The sequence below is a fragment of the Schistocerca cancellata genome, chromosome 9 (assembly GCF_023864275.1).
Source record: "Schistocerca cancellata isolate TAMUIC-IGC-003103 chromosome 9, iqSchCanc2.1, whole genome shotgun sequence".
In the NCBI taxonomy this organism is placed as follows: domain Eukaryota; kingdom Metazoa; phylum Arthropoda; class Insecta; order Orthoptera; family Acrididae; genus Schistocerca; species Schistocerca cancellata.
In genome coordinates this window covers 299,922,760-299,948,945 of record NC_064634.1, presented here as the reverse complement: position 1 = coordinate 299,948,945, position 26,186 = coordinate 299,922,760, and the positions used below count along the sequence as shown (strand labels likewise).

General features: G+C 40.3%; 1 protein-coding gene across 1 annotated transcript; it reads right to left on the bottom strand.

The window, feature by feature from the left end:
* Nucleotides 1-4,249: 4,249 nt before the first annotated feature.
* LOC126100368 (39S ribosomal protein L30, mitochondrial) lies at nt 4,250-25,388 on the bottom strand. Its single transcript, XM_049910976.1, has 3 exons — nt 25,159-25,388; nt 15,178-15,304; nt 4,250-4,713 (listed from the first exon to the last, which is right to left on the bottom strand). The coding sequence occupies exons 1-3, from the start codon at nt 25,260-25,262 to the stop codon at nt 4,426-4,428; spliced, it is 519 nt and encodes a 172-aa protein (XP_049766933.1). The 5' UTR covers nt 25,263-25,388; the 3' UTR covers nt 4,250-4,425.
* Between the last annotated feature and the right edge of the window lie 798 nt (nt 25,389-26,186).

Here is a 26,186-nt window from a genome sequence, read left to right as displayed (position 1 = left end):
ACAAGCATTTCACGAATTTTAATCAGAAGCCTGGTTTTAATGATCTGAACAACTTTGCGGTGCGATATAGAATCTGTCCAATACTGAGTTTTATTCATGTACTTTTCAAAGTAGGACCGTGACGTTCCTTTCTTCGGGTTATAAAACTTGGGATTGTACACTTCCTTCCGCAAACACTCTTGCCTGCTCGTGGACCAGAACTTAGACAGAAAAAAATTTTTTGAGCTCATAACATGTCCTACATGTTTCACTCACTCCACTCGCCTAGAGAGATGCTTCACCAACTGTTTTCGAAACTATAAACTGAATTTTGTCATACTCTGTCCATACCTTCGGAAATATTCATTTAAAACTGTTAATGAAAATTGTGGGTTGAGTTGTGTTCTTCTCCAATGAGAATATTGGAAAGTGCCTACTTTTAAATATGCTGTTTTCAATTTTAATAGATGACAAAGAAGTTTTCTGAGTGAACCGCTCAGACTCAGGCAAAGATCGTTCATAACTATTGATTCCTACTGTTTTGTAATTGTGACGCCTTCTTTTATCTGGACTAGTGTCGCGATGTTGTCTTCTAACAGAAATTTCCCATACGTCTTGATTACGCTCTTTTATGCTATCATTCGGAATGTAGCCAAAACGACTTGAATTCTCCATATCCTTAAGTATTTCATTGATTACTTTGTTTTCAATCACATGAAATTCCTCTTTTAGTTGTTCAGTGTCCTCAGCATTAGAAATGTTTAATTTTGTTTCACTAGTTGAAGTTAATTAAAGTTCAACAGTGTCATTTACTTGCTTTTTTTATCTCCTCCGATTTATCATCTATCCATAAGGACATTTCTTTTTCCCACTGATTAGATTTTTCGAGTAGAAATGAATCAACATTTTGTTTAGTGTTTAACTCCAGCTGATTCATTTTTTCAATTTCGATACCTGCTGTACTACAGAGTCTTGAGTTGATTTCACTACACTGAGATTTTCTTCTAGTGTTTGTACAGCACCAGAGATGTCACTGATCTTAGTCTGTACTTTTTCAAGTTTCTGGTTATATCTGAGATCACAAGCTTTCTGTAATTCTAACATTTCCTGCTTAAACTTTCTGTTCTCTTCGTCCCTTTCATGTTCTATCTTTCAAAATATTCTTCAATTTCCAACTCTTTCTGTGCGAGATATTCCTCTCTTTCTAATTCTTTCTATTTTATAAATCCAGACATATCAGCTTTAAACATCCTCTCTCTTTCTTCTAGACGTGTCACGTTCTGCCAGCCGGGAATCCTGTTCAACCAATTTGGTTATACGTTCTTCCATTCGTAGCACACGCTCTTTTTGCTCAGCATCATGTTCTTCCATCTTAGATATGAATATTCATATCAAAGTGTTGTGTGGAAGAAGCATTCGTCAACCATAAGTTTCTCTTTGATCATTAATTACTGTTACTTGAGCCTCCACGACATCTGGAATTTTTTCTATCTCATCTTCGGGAGTCATGAGTACTTTCAGTTCGCCCATTCTTTCTCTTGGCTAATTTTCTGTGCCAAGAGAAGGAATGTTTTCTACATTTTGACTTGTTTCCTCTATTGATTCTTCTCTGATTTCAGATTCATCTTTGTCCTGATCTAATTTACCCTTTCTGGTTCTCTTTGACATTTTGAAAATTATTATTCTCTAATTAACTGTTTACTAAACCTTTCTGCACAATAAGAACTAAGTTGTCTTTATGGTTGCACACAATATTACACAGATACACAAATAATGGTACAAGGATTTCGGTGTTGCACCACAATGAATAAACTTTTGACTAGAACTCACAAACCTGAGTTGTTCAGTTCTTTACTGATTAGCGTTTTGTTGTGTGGAGGCGGCAGATGTACAGTCAGCTTTGGCAGCAACAGTGCTCCCCCCCCCCCCCCCCCTTTCCAGTTCTCATGGTGCGGGAAGTCGTTGCTCTCAGCAGTCGGCAGCCTCTGCGTGGTTGAAGACGCTGCATCATCATAGCTCGGTCAGCACTGCATCCTCCAACGTCGACTCGAAGTTCTGCGTTGTCATATTCTGGTGCAAATGTGGCACCTACGTCTTTCTTGCTACTTAAAGTCCTATACTCTTAATCTCAGGGTCGTGCTTCGTGGTTTCGAGCCCCACGTTATGGGCGTCAGATTTTTTTTGGAATTTCCCCTTTTTATATCGACTGTTTGTTAATGAATGTAGCTCAGGCTCCATCTAGCTCGCGGTAGAATGTTTGCATGGAAAATCACAAAAAAGGAATTGTCTTGCTGTACTGTATTTACGACAAGTGCCTGTTAGTTGTACCAGCTTACTCAGATGAATATATGCTCCTTGACGTGTACGAGCCTAACTACACGTAAATGCATACAAACTGAGATTATTGCGCTAGTCATGATTACAGTCTGTATACATCCTGATTTTATCTATGAAAGTTTACAATTCGCATGAGCTAAAAAATCTGAATCAGTAAGATAACTCTCTAGAGCGCCAAAGAATATCTATGAATGCTGCGCTCTGTTGATAATCTATGTTGTCGCACAGATAAATGTTTCATGAGCACGTAATATTAAATGAGTTGAAAGAAATGTTAAACACCTTTCTTTCAGATGGGTGGAATTAAGTTACATAAATTCAGCCAAAGAGTTTACAGCAAAATCCAGATTACGCTATTTACTTTAACGCAGTTTAGGTGTTTTCCTCACAGTTTACACTATTCATCACTTCCAATTAGTTGAACTATTAATTGTTTATTGCATTGAGTCTAAGTTCAGTTTTTTGTTGATAATAATCAAATTAAGACAATACACTCGGTTATTTTCCTAGCCTGAATTACTTCAAAGATATTTTCAAAGTTGCTGATTTACCTCTTTTGGTTTTTAATCATTTCTAGCAGATTGCAAATCTTCAAAATGTAACAAACAATCTCATGTCGCCTACCAATATTACGTATGAGCGCACAAGTTCAGTTACGACACGACAAGGCAAGTGCCAGAAGCACAGTAACAATGTACAACTTTAGCTTCTGTGTTTCGCAGTGCCCTCAAAGAGTACTCAAAAGGAGTATTGTATGAGGTCACTTGTTATACTTCATGATCTAAAAGTCTACTACTTTGTGATCTACTATCATTTCATCTTTGAACTAATGGATTCTATTTCTTTATTCTTTTTCAAAACATTAAGTTACTTTGCTACCAAGATTCCTTTCTATTTCTTTGTATATTACTTTCTTTTTAGTCTACTTGCTACTAGTCATGCAATATTAGTACAGAGGGACTTTGTTTTTCTTTCTATGAAATTTGGATCTTGGGCTTGGGACTTGTATTGAGGTGTGAGGATTAGATTTATATTTTTCATTTTTGTGTCCAAAGGGTAGCGGCGTTAGAGAGAGAGAGAGAGAGAGAGAGAGAGTGCGCGCACGTGATCACGTGTGCCCGCGGAATTTAGTCTGAAAGCTAGCAAGTTTTCTTCACTTTCAAAGTGACATAGGGTGAATGCAAACTCCAAAAAATTTTTGTAAGTTGTACAGGGATATATTCTGATTACTTGAATTATGTGTCCAGTGGTTTCCAGTGACTCATTACATACAAATACTGTAATTATGATTTATACTGATTATTGCTCAATTACCTTTGTTTCTGTCAAAACATCTTCACAACAGTGAAAGCCTGTAACGTGCAATCATTAAAATATACACCAAAGAGTAATGAAACAATCCTCACAGAGGTGCACAAAAAGTACTGTGATGCGGTTGTAATCACTGTGGGAGCAGCTCATTATAAAGTCATTGTGCTTTTTCTCCATGCATTCAGTGAACCCACACACAATGTGTGTATCGGCCAACTCTTTACTGGTAAATCTATCCATACTACCGCATGTCACTGTTAACATACAACAAACACTGTCAGAAAAATAAATCAAAGACAGGACTATTGGGATACAATAGTATAAATGGGGGTAAGAAATCACATCAAATACAATTACTAAACGTGGCACAGGAGAACAAGAGTCCCTCATGCCAAAATACTCAGAAAATATCCCATACAACAACCTTCAAAATTTTGTTGGTTGAGTTTAGGTTCACCCTTTTTGAGTGTTCTCTCATTTCAGTTCTACACCTGATAATTGTGCCAATGCAAAACAAAGAAAGCTCATGGACCCCACCCTTTAAATCAAAGATGATAGAATACCAGTTGTTTGGATTCATTGGGTTGACAATGGCAGTGAAAACCAGGGAACTGCAAAAATGTAATTCCTTACACCAAAACTGTAATTTAGTTGGCATATTGTATATAAAATCTAGACATATCATAGACTTCAGAAATTAAGAAAGAATAAATCAGAATGTCTGCCAAAGTTGACATAAGCTGTTTATTACAATTAATAATTACTTAAAAGTATAATACAACAATAAATAATCACAGGTCACCAAGGATTCAGCCATTTAAGCCGTAAGTGCTTCCGCAAGGTTTCTCCATCAAGTCTGTCCTTCTTACTCTGAAAAACCTCAAGTGCTGTTTCCTGTTCTTGTGGCACTTTCAGCTTCGGTGTAACTACGAATTCACCATTTTCCTTAAGGTATGTACCACTGTAGTCACCATCAGGTGGAAGACCATTTGGGCATGTAATGGGTGTTATCTTAACTAGATGTTTAACTTGCCAAAGGCGAGCGTTGTTCTCCGGTATGTTCTTCATGATAACAATATCACTCCTCTACACAGGAAACACAAAGAAGGAAAAATTACTACAAGAATTGTGAAACAGGAAACTTGAAGACACATACTTTGCTTTTCACAACAGAACTGCATGAAAATTAATTTAGGAATAAAGAAATGACCAACACAAATTACTCAAAATATCTATGGGATGTATGCCTGAAGAGAACATTGAATGCAATGAATATATGACTACAAAATTATAGGTTATACAGTAACTGCACATTCTGTCAATTTAGAAATTGTAAAGTACTTACTCATAGCAAGAAGTCCAATGAATCATAAACATGCAAGTGGAATGGAATTTGTTGTTACTACAGTATCACAATTACTATCTTGCTATTTACATTATTCATATTAAAAGTTTAAATGATAAATTTCATACAGTGAGCTAAATGTCTCTGTCAAAAAATCTCAAATATGTATAGAGCTTTTCTTTCCCATTTGTTGTACTTCCCACTCAATCTTCTTTTTAATAGTTTTATTAATTACGTCCCAATATATCATTAGTTTAAGTATTTCTTCAATCCTGATCTGCATAATTTTGTCCCAACTTTCTGTGATTTCCATGTCGTTTTTATTGTTTGTTTTTTTCTTCATTTACTCTACTGTCACGTCATTCTCTCTCACCCAATAAAAAAATGAGTCTTTTAGTGTGTGGTGGTGCAACAAGGCCGTAAAAGCAAATAATAATAAAGAGATTTAATTTCAATTGTGTAATCTGTTCTAAAATGCATGATAAGTGTGGGTGTTGTCGTAGGATAGTCAAAGAGGGAGTGGTATGTGTAGATTGTGGATTGGAACTTAACTTCGGAGACTGTAGTGGGGAACTGAATGAGGAACTCAGCGAGGCTCTTCCCTGGAACCATAGGCTATGCAAAAAAAAACATGAGAAGCGCTGAACAGGAGGCAAAGATTTGTGTCATTCAGGTTGAATTACAACACATGAAAGTTGAACTAGATAGATTGATGGGCTATCTAGTTCAAATTTCGCGAGCTCCAATTCAACCTGAAGGACACAAATCTTTGCTTCCTGTTCAACTACATAGATTGAAGGGTACAAAATCAAATAGTGGCAATGCAGGTGTAGGTTTAATAATTAATAACAAAATAGGAATACAAGTACACTACTATGAACAGAATAGCGAATGCATTATTGTAGCCAAGTTAGTCACAAAGCCCACTTCCACCACAGCAGTACATGTTTATATGCCAACTAGCTCTGCAGATGATGAAGATATTGAAGAAATGTATGATCAGATAAAAGAAATTGTGCAGATAGTTAAGCGAGACGAAAATATGCTGGCAATCGAAAGTAGCAAAAGGAAGAGAAGGAAAAATAGTAGGGGAATATGGACTGGGGGAAAGAACGAAGGAGGAAGCCGCCTTGTAGAATTTTGCGCAGAGCATAATTTATTCATAGCTAACAATTTGTTTGAGAATCATGAAAGAAGGTGGTATACATGGATGAGACTTGGAGACATTGGAAGGTTTCAGATTGATTACGTTATGGTAAGACAGAGACATTTCGGAACCATGTTTTAAATTGTATGACATTTGCAGGGGCAAATGTGGACTCTGACCACAATTTATTGGTTATGAACAGCAGATTAAAACTGAAGAAACTGCAAAGAGGCAGGAATTTAAGGAGATGGGACTTGGATAAATTGAAAGAACCAGAGGTTCCACAGAGTTTGAGAGGGAGCATTAGGGAACGACTGACAAGAACAGGGGAAAGGAATACAGTAGAAGAAGAGTGGGTAGCTTTGAGAGATGAAATCGTGAAGGCAGCAGATGATCAAGTAGGTATAAAGACGAGACCTAGTAGAAATCCTTGGGTAACACAATAGATATTAAATTTAATCGATGAAAGGAGAAAAATACACTACTGGCCATTAAAATTGCTACACCACGAAGATGACATGCTACAGATGTGAAATTTAACCGACAGGAAGATGATGATGTGACATGCAAATCATTAGCTTTTCAGAGCATTCACACAAGATTGGTGCCGATGGCGACACCTACAACGTGCTGACATGAGGAAAGTTTCCAACCGATTTCTCATACACAAATAACAGTTGACCGGCGTTGCCTGGTGAAACATTGTTGTGATGCCTCGTGTAAAGAGGAGAAATGCATACCATCATGTTTCCGACTTTGATAAAGATTGGATTCTAGCCTATCACGATTGCAGTTTATCGTATCACGACATGGCTGCTCGCGTTGGTCGAGATCCAATGACTGTTAGCAGAATATGGAATCGGTGGGTTCAGGAGGGTAATACGGAATGCCGTGCTGGATCCCAACGGCCACGTATCACTAGCAGTCAAGACAGCAGGTATCTTATGCGCATGGCTGTAATGGATCCTCCAGGCGCGTCTCGATCCCTCAGTCAACGGATGGGGACATTTGCAAGATAACAACCATCTGCACGCACAGTTTGATGACATTTGCAGCAGCATGGACTATCAACTCGGAGACCATGGCTGCGGTTACCCTTGACGCTGCATCACAGACACAGCACCTGCGATGGTCTACTCAACGAGGAACCTGGGTGTACGAATGGCAAAACGTCTTTTTTCGGATGAATCCAGGTTCTGTTTACGGCATCATGATGGGCGCATCTGTGTTTGGTGACATCGCGGTTAACGCACATTGGAAACGTGTATTCGTAATCGCCATACTGGCATCACCCAGCGTGATGGTATGGGTGCCATTGGTTACATGCCTCGGTCACCTCTTGTTCGCATTGACGGCACTTTGAACAGTGGATGTTACATTTCAGATGTGTTACGACCCGTGGCTCTACCCTTCATTCGATCCCTGGGAAACCCTACGTTTCAGCAGGATAACGCACGAAAGCATGTTGCAGGTCCTGTACAGGCCTTTCTGGATACAGAAAATGTTCGACTGCTGCCCTGGCCAGCACATTCTCCAGATCTCTCACCAACTGAAAACGTCTGGTCAATGGTGGCCGAGCAACTGGCTCGTCACAATACACTATTCACTACTCTTGATGAACTGTGTTATCATGTTGAAGCTGTATGGGCAGCTGTACCAGTACACACCATCCAAGCTCTGTTTGACTCAATGCCCAGGCGCATCAAGGCCATTATTATGGCCACAAGTGCTTGTTCTGGGTACTGATTTCTCAGGATCTATGCACCCAAATTGCGTGAAAATGTAATACATGTCAGTTCTAGTATAATATATTTGTCCAATGAATACCCATTTATCATCTGCATTTCTTCTTGGTGTAGCAATTTTAATGGCCAGTAGCGGATAAAAATGCAATTAATGAACCAGGTGAAAGGGAATATGAACGTCTAAAAAATGAAATCGACAGGATGTGCAAAATGGCTAAGCAGGAATGGTTAGAGGACAAATGTAAGGATGTAGAAGCATATATCACTAGAGGTAAGACAGATGCTGCCTACAGGAAAATTAGAGAGACCTTTGGAGATAAGAGAACCACCTGTATGAACATCAACAGCTCAGATGGAAAACCAGTCCTAAGCAAAGAAGGGAAAGCAGAAAGATCGAAGTTTACAGAGAGTCTACAAACAGAAGATGTACTTGAGGACAATATTATAGAAATGGAAGAGGACGTAGATGAAGATGAGAAGGGAGATATAATACTGCGTGAAGAATTTGACAAAGGTATTTTTGAAAAATTGAAGCTAGGCCCCAGGAATAGACAACATTCCATTAGTGCTACTGATAGCCTTGGGAGAGGCAGCCATGACAAAACTCTTCCATCTGGTGAGCAAGATATATGAAACAGGCGAAATACTTTCAGACTTCAAGAAGAATATAATAATTCCAAAGAAAGCAGGTGCTGACACATGTGAAAATTACCAAACTATCAGTTTAATAAGTCACAGCAGCAAAATACTAACATGAATCCTTTACAGAAGAATGGAAAAACTGGTGGAAGCTGACCTCAGAGAAGAACAGTTTGGATTCTGGAGAAATGTAGGAACACACGAGGCAATACTAACCCCATGACTTCTCATAGAAGATAGGTTAAGGAAAGACAAACCTACATTTATATCATCTGTGAACTTAGAGAAAGCTTATGTTGACTGGAATTCTCTCTTTAAAATTCTAAAGGTGGCAGGGGTAAAATATAGGGAGCAGAAGGCTATTTACATTGTACAGAAACCAGATGGCAGTTATAAGTGTCAAGGGGCACGAACGGAAAACAGAGGTTGAGAAGGGACGGAGACAGGATTGTAGCCTATCCCTGGTGTTATTCAATCTGTAGATAGAGCAAACAGTGAAGGAAACAAAAGAAAAATTTGGAGTAGGAATAAAGTTCAGGCAGAATAAATAAAAACTTTGAGGGTTGCCGATGACGTTGTAATTCTGTCAGAGATAGCAAAGGACTTGGACGGGCAGTCAAACAGAAAGGACAGTATCTTGAAAGGAAGATATAAAATGAGGATAATGGAATGTAGTCAAATCAGGTGATGCTGAGGGAATCAAATTAAGAAATGAGACACTTAAAGTAGAAGAAGAATTTTGCTATCTGGGAAGCAAAATAAGTGATGATGGTAATTTTAGGAGGATATAAAATGCAGACTGGCAATGGGAAGAAAAACATTTCTGAGGAAGAGAAATTTGTTAACAGAGAGTATAGATTTAAATGTCAGGAAGTCGTGTCTGGAAGTACTTGTATGAAGTATAGCCATGTATGGAAGTGAAACATGGACAGTAAACAGTTTAGACAAGAAGAGAATAGAAGCATCTGAAATGTGGTGCTACAGAAGAATGCTGAAGATTAGATGGGTAGGTCATGTAACTAATGAAGAGTTACTCACTAGAACTGGCGAGAAGAGAAATTTGTGGTATAACTTAACTAGAAGAAGGGATCGGTTGGTAGGACACATTCTGAAGCATCAAGGGATCACCAATTTAGTACTGGAGGAAAGTGGGGGGGGGGGGGGGGGAGCAAAAATTGTAGAGAGAGACAAAGATATCAATACAGTAAGCAGATTCAAAAGGATGTAGGTTGCTGTAGTTACTTGGAGATGAAGAGGCCTGCACTGGATAGAGTAACATGGAGAGCTGCACCAAACCATTCTTTGGAGTGAAGGCCACAACAACAACACAGATTGATGGGGTGGGAGTTGGGGGGTTGAAGATAAGGGGAAATGGGTAACAATAACAAGCAATAGGTAAAAGGAGACAGGTCTTAAATTTCTTCATCTGCATTTCAGCTACTGAATTAATTTGACTTTTTGCCTGAAGTAGGAGGGGAAGAGCCTCATCCAGCTGTAGGTCACACTAGGATGCACCAGACTTCTAGTGAACAAATTAAGAGTACATCAGTACCCAAAGAGAATAGGAAGAAAAGAGTCTTGCCATTAGATAGTAATCATGGGAGGGGTGTAGGCCAGATGGTACCAGGTCACAACTATTGTGAAGCCAAGTGCTAGGCTACTGACAGAGGATGTAGGGAAATGGTGCAAATGATTTTGGAAGGTTATTGCAGTAGGTGGAGTAGGGAACAGTGTGGCTAAGAAATTACAGCATTTGAAGTGACCTGTATGAAATAGGAGTAGCAAATACACACACACATGTGAGTTTTGTGGAGGTCCTACAGTGCAGTGACCCGCCCTGGGTTAACACTGCTGTGAGCCCTGTAAATATTGAGTTGAGCAGGCTGCTACTGACTAAAATGACATCTCATACGAGCACAGTGTCTGTCACTACACTTGGGAGGTGGGGATATACTTGCCATGGCCTACAACTGGGCTTTTTGCAGAAAATGTACAGAGGGCCACCACACACAAAGCAAGATCCCTATGGTTCCTGGTGTTGCGTCAGAGAAGTACCTTTTTCTGATTAGAATCAGGATTCACGCATCTTGTTTTGAAAGAAGTGAAAATAACAGAAGAGCCCCACAAAATGCTTAAGAATGCACAGAAAATTAAGGTTAGTTTATTTCATCAATAAGGTAGAAGAGCTTCTTACCAATTCAGAAAATTGTGAAAGCACTGAAAAGTATAGTGAAGCCAGTCCTGTGTCTTTATCAGCTCCATACCCAGTGTTAGATACGACACATACAAAAGATTACACTCTAGTAGTTTACTCATGCAGAACCAATATCAGAAAAGGAGGAATTGTTACATACACTGATGGAAAACAAATTGCAACATCAAAGATTAATTAAAGTATAGTACTGAAATTACAGGAATCTAGGTTAACGTATGTTAAGTGTTTCTCATTGCAAGATCACAGGTTAATATAAGTGTGAGATACACCATTGCAAATGTGAAATGTTGGTACTTTAACAACCTGTGTAACTGCTAGAATGCTGAAAGCAAGCACACAAAGGTGCATGCACCATGTTGTACAGGTGCTGGATGTCAGTTTGTGGGATGGAGTTCCATCCCTGTTGCACTTGGTTGGTCCATACATTGGACAGTTAATGTTGGTTGTGGGTGATGCTGGAGTTGTCATCCAATAATGTCCCATGTGAGCTCAAATGGAAACATATCGAGTGATTGAGCACGCTAAGCAATATATTGACACTCTCCACAGTATGTTGGGTTACAACTGCAGTATGTGGATGAACATTCTCCTGTTGAAAAACACCCCTGAAATGCTATTCATGAATGGCAGCACAATAGGTTGAATCACCCAGCAACAGCCACATTCCTGTAGCCAGAAATGGGAGAATTTACTACTTAAATGCGACTCAACTGTGCATGCGCATGAGCCCATTTGTAACTGCTAAAACAAATCTCATGTAAACAGTCATGGCTTCACGCTCATCGGAGGTAATTTGTTGTTAGGAAGCATTGCATAGTATTCCTAAAGCCTTTGACACATTTTGCAGTTGGCAGATGCTTGCATGATCACTGTGTGTCGTTGCTGTATATATTTTCAATTTCAGTTACTTCCATTTTTTCTCTCGTTTATGTTTTACTGTTCAAGTATTATTCTGCTGTAGCAGGATACAGTAATATCCTTTGTTAGAGTATTGGTTCTTACCAGTCAAAATTAAAAAATTTAACAGAAAACTAAAACAATGAAAAACTCCCTGAATTCTAAAAATTTCCCAGGTTCCTCCCGGATGAAAAAATCCCCAGACTTTTCCCAGATCTCCTGGTTTTCCCAGGTCATATACACCCTGATTAATTAAAAAAGTCCAGATGCTGTACGATGGTTGTGAGAGCAGTGTACAAGTAGGAGGTGAAAGATCAAAATTGTTTAACACAACGAGAGGTGTTCAACAAGGCAGTTTGCTCTCCCCTTTACTCTACATTACACTTATGGACACAATAATGAAAGAAATCAAGGAAGAAGAAAATGAAGATCTGAACGCTTTTGTTTTTGCTGATGACATTGCCATTTGGGGAGAGATGGAAATGGAGGTTCAGAGGAGACTAGATTACTGCAACACAAAATTTAAAAAATTCAAGTTAACTGTGAGTAGGAACAAGACAGTGGCAATGAAGATGAGCAGGACACCCACATCTTGTTACATCATACTGGAGGGGGAGAAGGTTAAATGTGTGAAAATCTTCAATTATCTGGGTAGCATCATATTGTAAGTAGGCTCTTTAGATTTTTATATTGGTAATGCCACGTAGCGCTCTGTATGAAAATCACTGGCTGTGCTGTGTGCAGTCTGTGGCTAGTTTGCATTGTTGTCTGCCATTGTAGTGTTGGGCAGCGGCAGCTGGATGTGAACAGCACGTAGCGTTGCGCAGTTGGAGGTGAGCCGCCAGCAGTGGTGGATGTGGGGAGAGAGATGGCGAAGTTTTGTAATTTGTCATGAACTGATATATATATTATGACTATTAAGGTAAATACATTGTTTGTTCTCTATTAATATCTTTCATGACTCTTCAATGGTGATTGTGCACCTGCACAGTCACAATAGATGGCTGCTGGCCATCTCTACAAGGACTACAGTGGGTCTGCATCTCTGATGACCCACCAATACCATTATCTCTACAAGGACTACAGTGGGTCTGCATCTCTGATGACCCACCAATACCATTATTTCTACAAGGACTGCAGTGGGTCTGCACCTCTGGTGGCCCACCAATACTCTCTACCAGGACTACAGTGGGTCTACTCTGTGATGACCTACCTACCAATATTCTTCAAAACGTCGAATGACTCTGCTGTGGGTTTGCTCTGTTGTGGCCCATTACCTGTCAGCATGTCAAGAGTCAGCACTGTCTTTCCGTTGGAAGGACAACACTACTTCTTCAAGACTGCATGGAAATCCACTACTTCTGTGTGCAATTTCTTTTACTAATGAGACTTTGTGAAAAAAACTGTAATTACTATTATGATGAATTATCAGGACTATCTTTATGGACTGTGAGAAAATTTTAGCTTTTGACCAACTTTGTATCAATAAGTGTGTGCATTTTATATCATTGTTACTGTAATTGTGAAAAATTTTTTCAAATCTGTATTGGCCAGTGCCCAACACCATTTGTAAAAATTTTTTGTGGGGAGCATGGGGGCTATGTAAGTAGGCAGTTTAGATTTTTATATTGGTAATGCCACGTAGCGCTCTGTATGAAAATCACTGGCTGTGCTGTGTGCAGTCTGTGGCTAGTTTGCATTGTTGTCTGCCATTGTAGTGTTGGGCAGCGGCAGCTGGATGTGAACAGCACGTAGCGTTGTGCAGTTGGAGGTGAGCCGCCAGCAGTGGTGGATGTGGGGAGAGAGATGGCGAAATTTTGTAATTTGTCATGAACTGATATATATATTATGAGTATTAAGGTAAATACATTGTTTGTTCTCTATTAATACCTTTCATTTGCTAACTATCCCTATCAGTAGTTAGTGCCTTCCGTAGTTTGAATCTTTTATTTAGCTGGCAGTAGTGGTGCTCGCTGTATTGCAGTAGTTCGAGTAATGAAGATTTTTGTGAGGTAAGTTATTTGTGAAAGGTATAGTTTAATGTTACTCAGGGCCATTCTTTTGCAGGGATCTTTGATAGTCAGATTGCGTTGCGCTAAATAATATTGTGTGTCAGGTTAAGCACAGTCATGTATAAATTGTTCAAAGGGGACGTTTCAATATCACGCGATGGAAGTTCCAAACTAAAAGTCTTAAACAGAATAACAAAAGGATCTAGCTTTTTCCACCACATACAAAATCTAATCTGGGACAAGGAAGTCCCTCAAACAGCCAAACATAAAACTTATCTCCTGCCAATCATGATGTATAGTCTAGAGGCCTGTGTCATAAGAGAGAAGAGTGTCAAATACAAGCATGTGAAATGAAGTTCCTTAGGTCAGAGCTCTACAAAAAACTAGGAGAGAGAGAGAGAGAGAGAGAGAGAGAGAGAGAGAGAGTCGGGGATGATTATGTAAGGAGAGACCTGCAGGTGACACTGACTACAGAGGAGAGAATGAGTGCTTTGAGACTGAAGTGGTTCGGTCATGTGAAGCGAATGCACCTAACTCTAACTCCACGCCAGTATTTGGAGCTGAAGGTACCAGGAAGAAGACCAATTGGGTGGCCTAGAAAGAGATGGACAGACCAGGTTAAGGAAGATCTCAAGAGGAGAGGAGTAACACGAGATTTAGTGGAGAGGGAAAAGCTCTACCAGGACAAAAACCAAATGAGGCATATCGTTCATAAAGTTCCTATCCGGCTCGCTGGAAGTAAGTCCTGATGATGGCGATATTTTAGGAGAATAACAGTTTATTGTGTTCAGTAGCAGCATTGTTAATTAATTGTATCACTGTTAAGTTGTCATTACTGTCAACAACTTCCAGCCACTTCAAAAGCACTTGTTGCTGCTAATACCAATTCCTTCGCACCACATGACTGTTAGATTTTCACATCATTTTACACACTGCATTACTGATCAAAGTCTTCATATATTTCTCTCTATCATCATCTTCTGTTTGTGTCATAGGCATGGTTTCCTTACATCACTGTTAATCAAAGCATGCCTTCTGTCTTCCATTTTTATTGTTTCGTTCTTCCAGCTAATGTAAATTACTTGTCTTTTATCACAGCATGTGGTATAATGAAAATAACACATTAGAAGATGGAATTCAATTAGACCAAAACATCTGCAACCTTTCATAAATGTATTCATAATGTCGGTGGTTGGGAATTCAATCAATCCTCAGTGGGTTTTAAAATTCTTTTGTACTATTTATCACTTATTTCAGCTCCAACAACAATTTATACATTTGAAAAACGTGCTATTGCACTGTGCATTAAATTCTATCTTGAACTATACATCATCCTGTAGCTGGCTGGTGAAGTCAGTGTGAATGGGAAGGGCATACCACTTCAAATAGGGCCATGCACAGTAAAGCACTGAGGTGTTCATACCTACATTTGGTCTGAAGACAGCTTTAGTTAGTTTCATTCAAATGCATTTTAATGAAAAATTGTAAAAATAAAATTAAAGGCTGCTGCTCTTATAGTCACTACACACAAATGGCATGTTTATACAAACCTTTCCAGCCAGACCAATTTCCTTCATCATATTTTTCTCCCAGTAAGGGCGGCCTTTAAGAGCTTTCACACGTTGCACCATAAAAAGTTTTGATGGTTCATAAGGTGGGTCCTTGAAGTCTGGAAACCTGTAATGCAGTTGCATATGTTAAGTAATTCATTACAACCTATTATAACAGTAATTATTAGGTGAAAAATCCAAAGCACTTTTTACAGTATTTTTGGCCTTATACTATTGCATAGACAATGCTTACCATTGGCATCTGTCATTAATTGTTTGTGGCATTGTTCCTGTAAATGTGTGTAGAATTTTGTAGATTTAAAGAAAGTTTTCCACTCTTTGAGCTAAAGAAAAATCTCACAAATCTGAAAAAACTAGTACTTCTAACACTTCCTTTATATTTTAGTCTGACAGAGGATCACAGGCTGATGATTTCATTCAAAAACTTATGTATGGTGATAATGCCACAGTTCTGTCATATCAAAGAATTTTAATGAGAGCAATTCATCATACTCGAAAATGCTATCAGGCTTTGACAAAAACCTTCTGAACACTTTACACAATGATTCTTGTCATCCCAATAGAAAGAACCTCTGACTTATTTAAGTCCCTGTCTCTATTTGACATCATTAAGGAGGCTTACATGTCCAGATGTTTAAACTAACTGTGACTAGTGCATGTGGAGTGTATTGTCTTGTCTCCATGATGATGATGATGATGATGATGATGATGATGATGATGAGTAACATCCTCTCAATGGTCAAGTAATCATAGACTGAACACTAGCTTGGACTGGAAAGAATGAGGAATGAAATCCACAGATACTTCTCAAAGAGACCACCAAGATATTTGCTGTCACTGATTTAGGAAACCCCATGGAAAACCTAAATCTGGTTACTTGCACAAGGGTTTGTTGACGCTGACATCTGACAACCACTGTATTGCACTGATCTGTTCCATGGAAAATACTCAAAAACCTGATACTTCCAAAAATCATAAATGTATGACAATGATTATAAAACAGTAGGCAAATTGAAATATTTCAGGTTATATTCACTAAAAATCAGTTGACTAATAAAATATTAATTTTTTAGTTTGGTGTGATATGGTACTCTTTATTAGTTTTAAGTGGAATTGTGTATTAATAGTTTACACTATATATAGACAACAAATAAATATAATATTACAAGAACTGTGTGAAAGACTTAATTCCTGGAGTTAACCATAACATATGCCAGAACAAACCGATACTGAGTGATTTAAAATTTCCATGTTTTAATGAGAATCCATAAACTTCAATGAGATGGATGCCAGTTTTTCAGATTACAGTTCAGTAAAATAGTGATGTGAAGCTCAAAATGACTACTCTTGCTTGATTACAATGTTTAACCTTGAGTGATGTTCTGATTTTATTCAGCTAATGCAGAATAGTCAGTCCTGCAAAAGTAAGTTTTTGCAAATTAAATCAGAAACTTCAACACCTTTTGATTCATAAATGGGAATTTTACACCCATATGCATCTAAAATTTGTCATAAACATTCCATAAAATGTACTTTCCCCCTGAGTGTTACTAGCTGCATGTAGCAAAATGGTTCACAGTTTGCATAGTTCCTTAAAAAAAGAGAGAAGAAGAAGAAGAAAAGAAAACATCCATCACAATATATAACACTGGCAGACAAAGTTTTTTCTACACTAACAGTGTTTTCATTATTATTGAGTTTTTTTTTTTTTTTGTTTTGTTTTAGGGTGCAAAAACAACTAGTGTCATACGTGTCCATGTCAAAACTATAGAACACAAAGACAAAGAGGAGTTAAAAATGACTACACGTCAATTCCAATCGACAGAAGAGAAGACAGCTAAAAAGAGGGACGAGAAGAAAGGTCTATACAATATGCCATAGAGAAACAGACGTCCAGTACTAAAAATTAAATGGCCTTCACCATATTGCTAAAACAGATAAAAAGTAAAACACTGTCAACATCAACCACGTTGTTCACTAAAACGGCCGATAACTCAGACGGCAAACACAAACGAGAACGTAAGCAGTTAAAAAAAAGGGGATTCTGTTAGGAAATAGCAGACCATTAAAAGTTAAGTGCAATACGCACGAAGAGGTGGGGAAGGGGGGGGGGGGGGGGAGCATCACTTAACAAATGGCAATGGCTAAAAAGACATTGCCCAATACGCAACCTAGTTAAAATGATCTCACGGCAAGAGACCCGAGAGGAAGTCATCCCAGTTGCTGGGAGAGATTTAATAACCCGGAGTTTGTTCCCATGAAGGGAGGACCAATGGTGATGCCTATGCGACGCTACCTACAGATGGCAACACAGAGATTGCTGGATGGACTAGCTGGATGGACTAGCGGGCTGAGGTACGAGAACTGCAGCCTGGGAAGCCAGCACCAGGAGCCTCGTTTCCTGTCAAGCCTACATGACCAGGAACCCACATTAACAGCACAGTGGCTCCATCAAGAGTGAGCAAGTGACAGCTTTCCTGGACCTGTAGCACTAAGGGATGGATGGTGTACAGCACACAGATGCCTTGAAGGACACAGAGATAGTCTGAGGAGATGACACAATTGAAAACCCTATGTCACCAGATGTAGTACATGGCCTGATACAGGGCGAAGAGCTCTGCTGTTCCAAAGCTGATACCGAAAACTGCCAGTGCCAATGACAAAGGCACACTTGACACGACGCTCAGTCTGAGAGCCATCAGTGCATACAAAGGTACAATCGTGAAGTTCCATGCGAAGGCCGTGAAACTGAAGGCTATACAGCAAGGCTGGAATAGTGTCCCTAAGAAGTAAAAGAAGGCCAAGGTGAACATGGGCTGCCGCACAAAGTCAAGGTGGTGAAGGTTTTACACCCATTGGGAAGGTTGCAGATAGCATGAAGTTAAGCTGCCGGAGCAAGAGCCAAAAGCGAGCTCCAGGAGGTACCAGACAGGAGGGACACGCCCCATACTGGTGATCAAAGGAAGTAATGAAGGAGGCATAGGACAGGTGGCCATGCATGGCAGACAAACGGCATACATATCTGCTGAGAAGAAAGTCATAACGGTAGGGCAAAGGTAGTTCAGCAGCTTCTGCATACAGACTCTCAACGAGGCTAGTGTAAAAGGTGCCAGTGGCCAAATGGAAGCCACAATGGCGGGTAGTATTGAGACGGTGTAAGAGGGACGGACTTGCAGATGCATAAAGGAAACACCCATAGTCTAGTTTCGAATGGACAAGTGACCGGTACAAATGGAGGTGGGTAGTTCGATCTGCTCCCCAGGAAGTACCACTGAGGACATAAAGGACACTGAGGGACCATGCACAGCAGGCTGCCAGGTAAGTCAAGTGGGAAGACCAAAAAAGTTTCCTATCAAGCATAAGCCCCAGGAATTTCGTGGTTTCAATGAATGGAAGAGCAACAGGTCCAAGATGTAAATACGGTGGAAGAAACCAACTGCACCACCAGAAATTCAAACAAATGGTTATGTCAGCAGAGAAACAAAAGGCACTGTCAATGCTCCATGAGTAAAGACAATTGAGATGCCGCTCAATGAGACAGGTCCGTGGCAAAATCATCAACACAAAGGGAGACTGATATGCCCAGCAGGAGACAGGCCATTATAGGGTTAATGGCAACAGCAAAGAGGACGACACTAAGGATGGAACCCTGAGGCACAGCATTTTCCTGAATGAAGGTGTCCAACAAAGCAAAACCCAGATGTATCTTGAAAACTTGGTCTTTTAAAAATTCCTGAAGGAAACGAGGGAGGCTGTGATGGAAGCCCCACATTTAGAGAGTATGGAGGATACCAGTCCTCCAGCAGGTGTAATAGGCTTTCTCAAAATTGAAAAAACACAGTCACAGTCTGGGATTTCCACAAAAAACCAACCACAACATGGGTGGACAAAGTGATGAGATGGTCAATTGCAGAACGGTGCACTCGAAACCCACACTGTGCAGTGCTTAGTAAATTGTGAGACTCAAGCCACCACAACAGCTGGGCATGAATCATATGTTCCATCACCTTGCAAACACAGCTGGCGAGAGCAATGGGGCGCAGGCTTAGGCAAGGGTACGACAGAGGCTTCACGCCAGAATCCGGGAAATGCTCCCTCTGCCCAGATGCTGCAGTATGTTTGAAGCAGAAACTGATTGCCTGCAACAGAAAGGTGCTGCAACATCCAAATGTGAACATCATCCGGCCCTGGGACAGAAGATCAGGATGGAGTGAAAGCATGATATAGCTCCTTCATAGTAAAGGCGGCATTGTAGCACTCACGATTCTGAGAAGAAAACGTTATCGCCTGAGCCTCCTCTGCTCATTTCCGATGGAGGAAGGCAGGGTGATAGTGAGAGGAGCTCGAAATCTCCGCAAAATGGTGGCCCAAGGTGTCGGAGATACCAACAGGCTCCACAATGACATTGTCTGCTACAGTCAGGGTGGAAATCGGGGAATGGATCTTGGTCCCAGGGAGCCGTCGGAGGTTGGACCACATGATGGAAGAGTGAGTGGAACTGTTTAAAGAACTAGTGAATGAAATTCAGGTAGCTTTTTTGCTATCCCGAAGAACACGATGACACCATCACGCAACTGTTTATAACAAATGCAGTTTGCCATCGTAGGAGGATGGTTAAAAATGCAGAGAGCACATCTCCAAGCACAAACTGCATTGTGGCACACCTCAGAACACAAAGGGACCAACAATACACAGTGTGGTAAAGAGGAAGTGTGAGGAATGGAACGTTCTGCAGTGGTAAGGGTAACATTTGTAAGATATTCTACCTGGTCATCACAACTGGGGAACTGTTGTTCGTCGAAGGTTGCCAAGGAAGAGTAAAGCCTCCAGTTGGCCTTAGTAAGCTGCCATTTGGGTGTGCACATAGGTGGGGTAGGAGGCAGAAAATGGACAGCACATGGGAGATGGTCACTCGAGTATGTGTCAGAGAGAATGGACCACCCGAGACGATGGGCATGCTGGGCAGTGCAGAAGTACAGGTCCAAATAAGAATAGGTGTGCGTAGAGTCTGAAAGGAATGTGGGTGCTCCTGTGTTAAAGCAGAAGAGGTTAAGTTGATTGAGAAGGTCAGTCCAGTAGGCACCTCCCGGACAGGTTCTGGGAGAGCTCCAAAGGAGACAGTGTGCATTAAAGTCACCAAGCAGCAGAATGGGGTGGGGTAGCTGTCCAACAAGTTGGAGGAATTTTGCCCTGGTGACATCGTACGGCAGGGGGATGTAAATGGTACAAAGGTAAAACTGCAATGCAAGAGCTCAAAGTGGTCATGAGGACACAATTTTGTTTCCTGAAGGCAGACAACAAGTGGATGCTGCAATTCTAGGAGCAGCCATAATTCCTCTTTGTTGGATCGATGACTGCAAATGTTCCACTGGAAGAAAGAGACAGTGAGAAAAATATGAAGGGGTGTTACCTCAGTGGCTGCCGAGTGCCAGCTTTCCAAGACTGGCTGCTATAGGGCACAGAGGAAGGAGGATCTTGCTCCATGAGGTCTACAGAGATGTCGGCATTCTCCTTCAGCAGGCTGCGGAGTCCAGGGCAGAAAAATGGTTGGCAGTGCATACCGGAGACGACTGTTTGCATTTGTTTGACTTCTTAGAGCCTTTCCGATTGGTAGAGGAAGAATGGTTGGTTGGCTGGAGGGACATAGGAAGTCTTCACGGGAGTATTCCTTCTGTCCTTTCTGGCCTGCCGGTAGTGTAGCTGGTGACTTCACCCTGTGAGGCGAAAGTCTGGTATTTTGTTGCACAGTTGGAGGAGGAAACAGGGACACTACAACATTGGAGGGTGATTGCACAATCTTGGTGCTAAATTTCAGGTCAAATGTCTGCATGGCCATGTTCTTTGTGGAGGGAGATATAGCAAGAAAAGTACTGTTGGTGTCAGATGGTAGAACGCAGGGTTTTTGACGAACAAACAGCTTGTGAGTGACCAGCTAAGGCACGAACAGGATAGCCATGGAGGAGCAAAGCTGCAAGCAGTTGTTGTACTTGAGAATCAAAAGTAGTCTCCTGGAGAGCCTGCTCACCAAGATACATGGGACAATCGCAGGAGGGAGTGGCATAGTCACCATTGCAGTTGGGAGGAGGCGGCCTTGTGAGTATCCCTACCACATGTTACACATTTGGTTGGGTGTTGAGAGGACTCTCGAGTGTGGTTGGTAGCAGCACATTGGGTATGGAATATACAGCCTGACTGTGATAACTTCATAACCTGCTTTGATCTTTGACTGAAGAACCACTTTATTCAAAGGTGAGAAAGAGAGTGCTTGGGGGCACTAAGGAAGCAACTACTTTTTTCATCACCCGATGGACTGCTACGACACCCTGACCAGAGACATACGTTTGGATTTCTGCGTGTCAGACCACCGAGCAGCTGAAGTGTAAATAACACCACGGGAAGAAGTCAGCATTTGATGGGCCTCAACACGAACAGGATAGCCATGGAGGAGCGAAGCTGCAAGCAGTTGTACTCGAGAATCAAAAGTAGTCTCCAAAAGCAAAGTGCCATTGCGTAAATAAGAGAAGGATTTCACAGGGCTAGCAATTGAATCAACACCTTTCTGAATAATTAACGGATTTACCACAGCGAAGAACTGACCGTCTTCAGTACATGAAACCATGAGGAACTGTGGTGCAGCTGGGAGGCTCTTTGAATCATTAGCCTCATTCCGTTTACGTTTCGTAGCCACTGACTTTGAGGATGATTGGCTCATTGCAAGAAAATCCCCCAAAATTGCCATCGTCTCCAATGGCGTGCTTCTTCCACAACTGGGGGGGGGGGGGGGGGGGCCTTTCAGAAGGGGGCACACCCACCTTAGGTTATTGTTCACACCTCCTGAACACCTGACAGAGGGACCAATCAGCAATTTGGGAAAGTAGCAGCTCAGGCAATCACCCCTCCCTGGGCCTGGCTTGTACCAGTAAGTATATTCAAACCCTACCTGTCGACACGGGGCTGGGAATTACATGTTACCCAGTCACCTGTTATGTGTCAGATGTGTGGGATGGCCTTCAGGAGTGCACAGGGAGGAAGAATAAAAAGAGGAACCTAAAGTGGAGGAACAACAGGAGAAGGTGAACAAAAAAAGAAAATAGGAATCAAAAACAGTGGAGAGTATTCTGATCCTGACTACCAAAATGCAGAACACATTTCCGAAAACAGCCCAGACATGTTCCCCAAGGGAGAGAAAAAAGAACAGCAAGAGGATAGATATGCAGCTTGGAAAGGAAAAGATGTTGCAAAAGGCTGGGGCCCCGTGGTAACCAAGTATGAAACAGCCAAAGAGTGGTGAGCCCCCTGGGGACGGGGATTAAGGATAATTGTATATTTCTTTACAATATGAAAAGCTACTGTTGTCAGCCTGCACTGGTTGTGCCCCAAAATTTGATATAAGTTTTGCTGTGTGAAAGCACATGCATGATTTATGCAAACAGGAACCTACTGCCCTAAAAATGTGCATCTATTTGTTTATTCACAGTATACCACAAGATCTGTAATCTCAGTAAGATATGCATCATCCTGTCCCTCCCACACCATATTAGAATGGTTTGAGAAACACTTGGTGGGCATGAGAGTGTGCTCATCTGATACTTCCCGGACAGTTAACTTCATTGCTATTAACTATATCTGAGGGACACTCGCATTAGATATGGGTGCCATAAACCAAGTTATGATCTATCTCTGAGAGTTGTTAGTGGCTGATGAGCTGTCATGAATCAGGACAACATTAGCAGTGTCTGACAGACATAATTAGGTATGTGTCTAAATCAACCAATCATCAGTGTATATTGATGATTAAATTTTGCACACCATTTAACTAATATAAAACCTTTTATTACAGTGAAATAAGACTTTGGAATCAATACAATAAACCAAAATGTGACTAAAAATTAAATACCGATTGCATACTTTTACTTGCCACAAGCAAAGGATGTCAGAAGGGAAAGCTTGTGATCAGCTCATAGCACATCGGCTGTTGTAAGTAGCCAAGCTTCCTCCCGGAACAGCCAGCTTATAGCTTTTTTTTAAAAAAAAAAAAAAAAAAAAAAAAAGTGTAATGGTTTAATTTGTAGTAGAAGTGATGTGAAAGTTGATAATGATTCATTAGAAGGCTCAGGTACAGCCTCTTCACTCATTTTTGTAAATAAAATATCAACAGTCACTACACATGGATCAACACTCTATTTACACTGGCTACTTATGGGTATGGTTCACAAAACTGTTACAAAGCTCAGGTCGGTAATAAGCATACACATTTAGAATTGGCACGAAGACAGCCGCCTTCCACTGATCAAATTGGGGCCAAAATACAAGAGCAGTATTCCCCTTCTCCAGATCACGTGGTCGTAAGCACCCTAGAATAGTGCAGATGAATAATTATATGTAGGTTACATAGCAGGTAACAGGAATGCAATACAAATTTAAAAAGATGGAAAGTTTACAAATTTATATGTATGGAGACCTATAACACAAGTATCTAGAATCATCTGACTGTTACATTCCATCTTGGATTTTCCATTGTTTAATTAGAAGACTCTACTACATAACTTTAGGAATGATGAAGAAAAGCCAAACAGAAACACAGAGGGCACATAACATATTTTACATCTACTAACATATTCTGCAAGCCACTGTACAGAACATGATAGAGGGCACTTTGTACTAATATTAGTGACTTTGTCACTCATCAGCTCTCAACTGCGTTATCACCTTCCAACCTAACTTAGATCTCAAACTACCTCTACAGCAGATCTCGAACTACGTCTACAGCTAAGCTACAGTCTATCTTTCAGTTGGTACTGGTCAAAGCAGAACGGCATTATTGCTGTCTTCTACACATTTGCCATCTCCACTAGACATAGCCTATATAGATCTAGTATAAACAGTACCTAAATCATTGTACATTTGCATGCACAGACATCTCCATTACCGATAGTTCTAGCAAACAACCCTGTCTATGCCAGCACCAACAAGAATTGAATTACTTACTGCAAATACACAACTGAAGCGTTCAATACTGCTTTGCCAATTCACAACCAAACTGTCACCTATCATCTTAACATATATGTCGCACTAAGCTATGGATTGATTTGTTACCACATGTAAGTTTTCGAATCTGCATTCGTTGACTTCACCAACTCGCAGGCAAACTGCAAGCTTCCAACCTAACCAAGTTCTCAGGCTGTGCTACTGATCGGTCTGTCAACCTAAGTCCAAAAGTAACACAGACGCAAAAGAAATAATGTCATGGCTCTGTTGTCTTTCTGTCTGCATGTGTACTGCATCATACGTAACATGATGATTATGTTACGAGACGAAGCTGACATCTGGTATCCGTAGGTTTGGTTCACACTGACAGCACACCTCAAAGACTATATCGATAGCTCGTGTTTTTCACTAGATCCGTTTGAAGAATAAGCATTAACTGAGGAATTTGGACATCAGATACAGTCCCCTATGTACTAAACCTTTCGCGAATGACCAGTCATTATTGCCATGCCTCATACGCGAACGGAGCGGGATGAAATACTGTTACATGGTACAACGGGAATTATACTAATATATTTCCCAGTCCTTTGCAAGATGTGGATGTTGACGTACGTTACTTGTTTGAACATCCCCGTAGACTCGAGAAACCAATATTGTGCGAAACAATTAAGTAATACCACACAAAATTGCGCGATGTATCCAATTACGCAAATGGAATACGATGTAATTACAAAAAAGTGGCTCAGAACAGTTAACATACAAACATATATATTAAAATGCTGATTTCTCTGACCGAGCAAATACGATTTCGTATTAAATGTAATAACTCTTGAATGAATACAAGAGAGCTTAAATGGGTGCTAAAACACAAGCATGCAAAATCATTACTAATAGCGATATAATAATGTAACTTGCTAGGCGATCCTTTATCACGAAAATAACACAACTGTATCAGAAAATTAAAAATCATACCTTGGGTAATACGTGAATCCATGGTATTTAATGCCACCACCATCCGTTGAATAATTCCTCAAACGTCCATAGCTCCACAACCTGCTAACAAACCTTCCGAACATTCTTCGAAGTTCAAAACATAAACAACTCACAGATTACCTTTGTATTTCGGAAATACCAAGGACGTAAATACTAAGCACCATAGTCTTTCCAACAACACGGGTATCACGCGAAGTTGACTTCTGCTCCATAATGGACGCATTGCTTAACAATTAATGGAATTATATTCAGGGGTAAGATATTATATACTTTTATTTTCTACCGGTCCACCGGAAAAGCATACCCTACTTCACAACAGTGATAATACCTATCTACGTTTCAGTAACAGACAACATTGAGTTTTATCGTTGACATTGGTTAAGATGACAACAAATACCACATTATCTGTTGAACGGACAGTATCATTAACTGACGACGTGTAGTATAATTAATTTTTATAGTAGCTAAATGCGCCATTTCATGTTTCTTCAAAATTTATAGTAAGGTCATTTGCATGGGTCTTAAATAATATAGAGTAGACGATCCTAAGAAAGACTATGCGCGGGAAGGTTTTGTATAGTTGTGAAATAATCACTGCAAGTCTGGTGAAACTTGGTGTTGTTATTTTCTGCCAGTGCCGTGTACATACCCAAGACTGACTTTCTTCTTTTCCTTTGGCTGCACTTTTAATGGACCACAGCCAAGTTTTCACCGAAACTAATTCCTCAAAATTGAGACAATGGCGATGTGTTCATGCAATGATGTAAGTATGATTTCCTCGTTGCCTTTTATCTTTCGTAGCAGACTTTAACGTGATATTCAACGATCTGCATGATTAGACACTCTTTCTATCGCTCATAGTAGTTGCAGTATTATAAATCAGGTACCATGTAACAAGTAAAAACATTAGGCAGGTTTACATTCACACAGTGCGGGTTACTTGCAAATGTTTAAGGATCAGATAAGCTTTACAAATGCAGTTGTTAACCTCTTTCATCCAGAAGTAA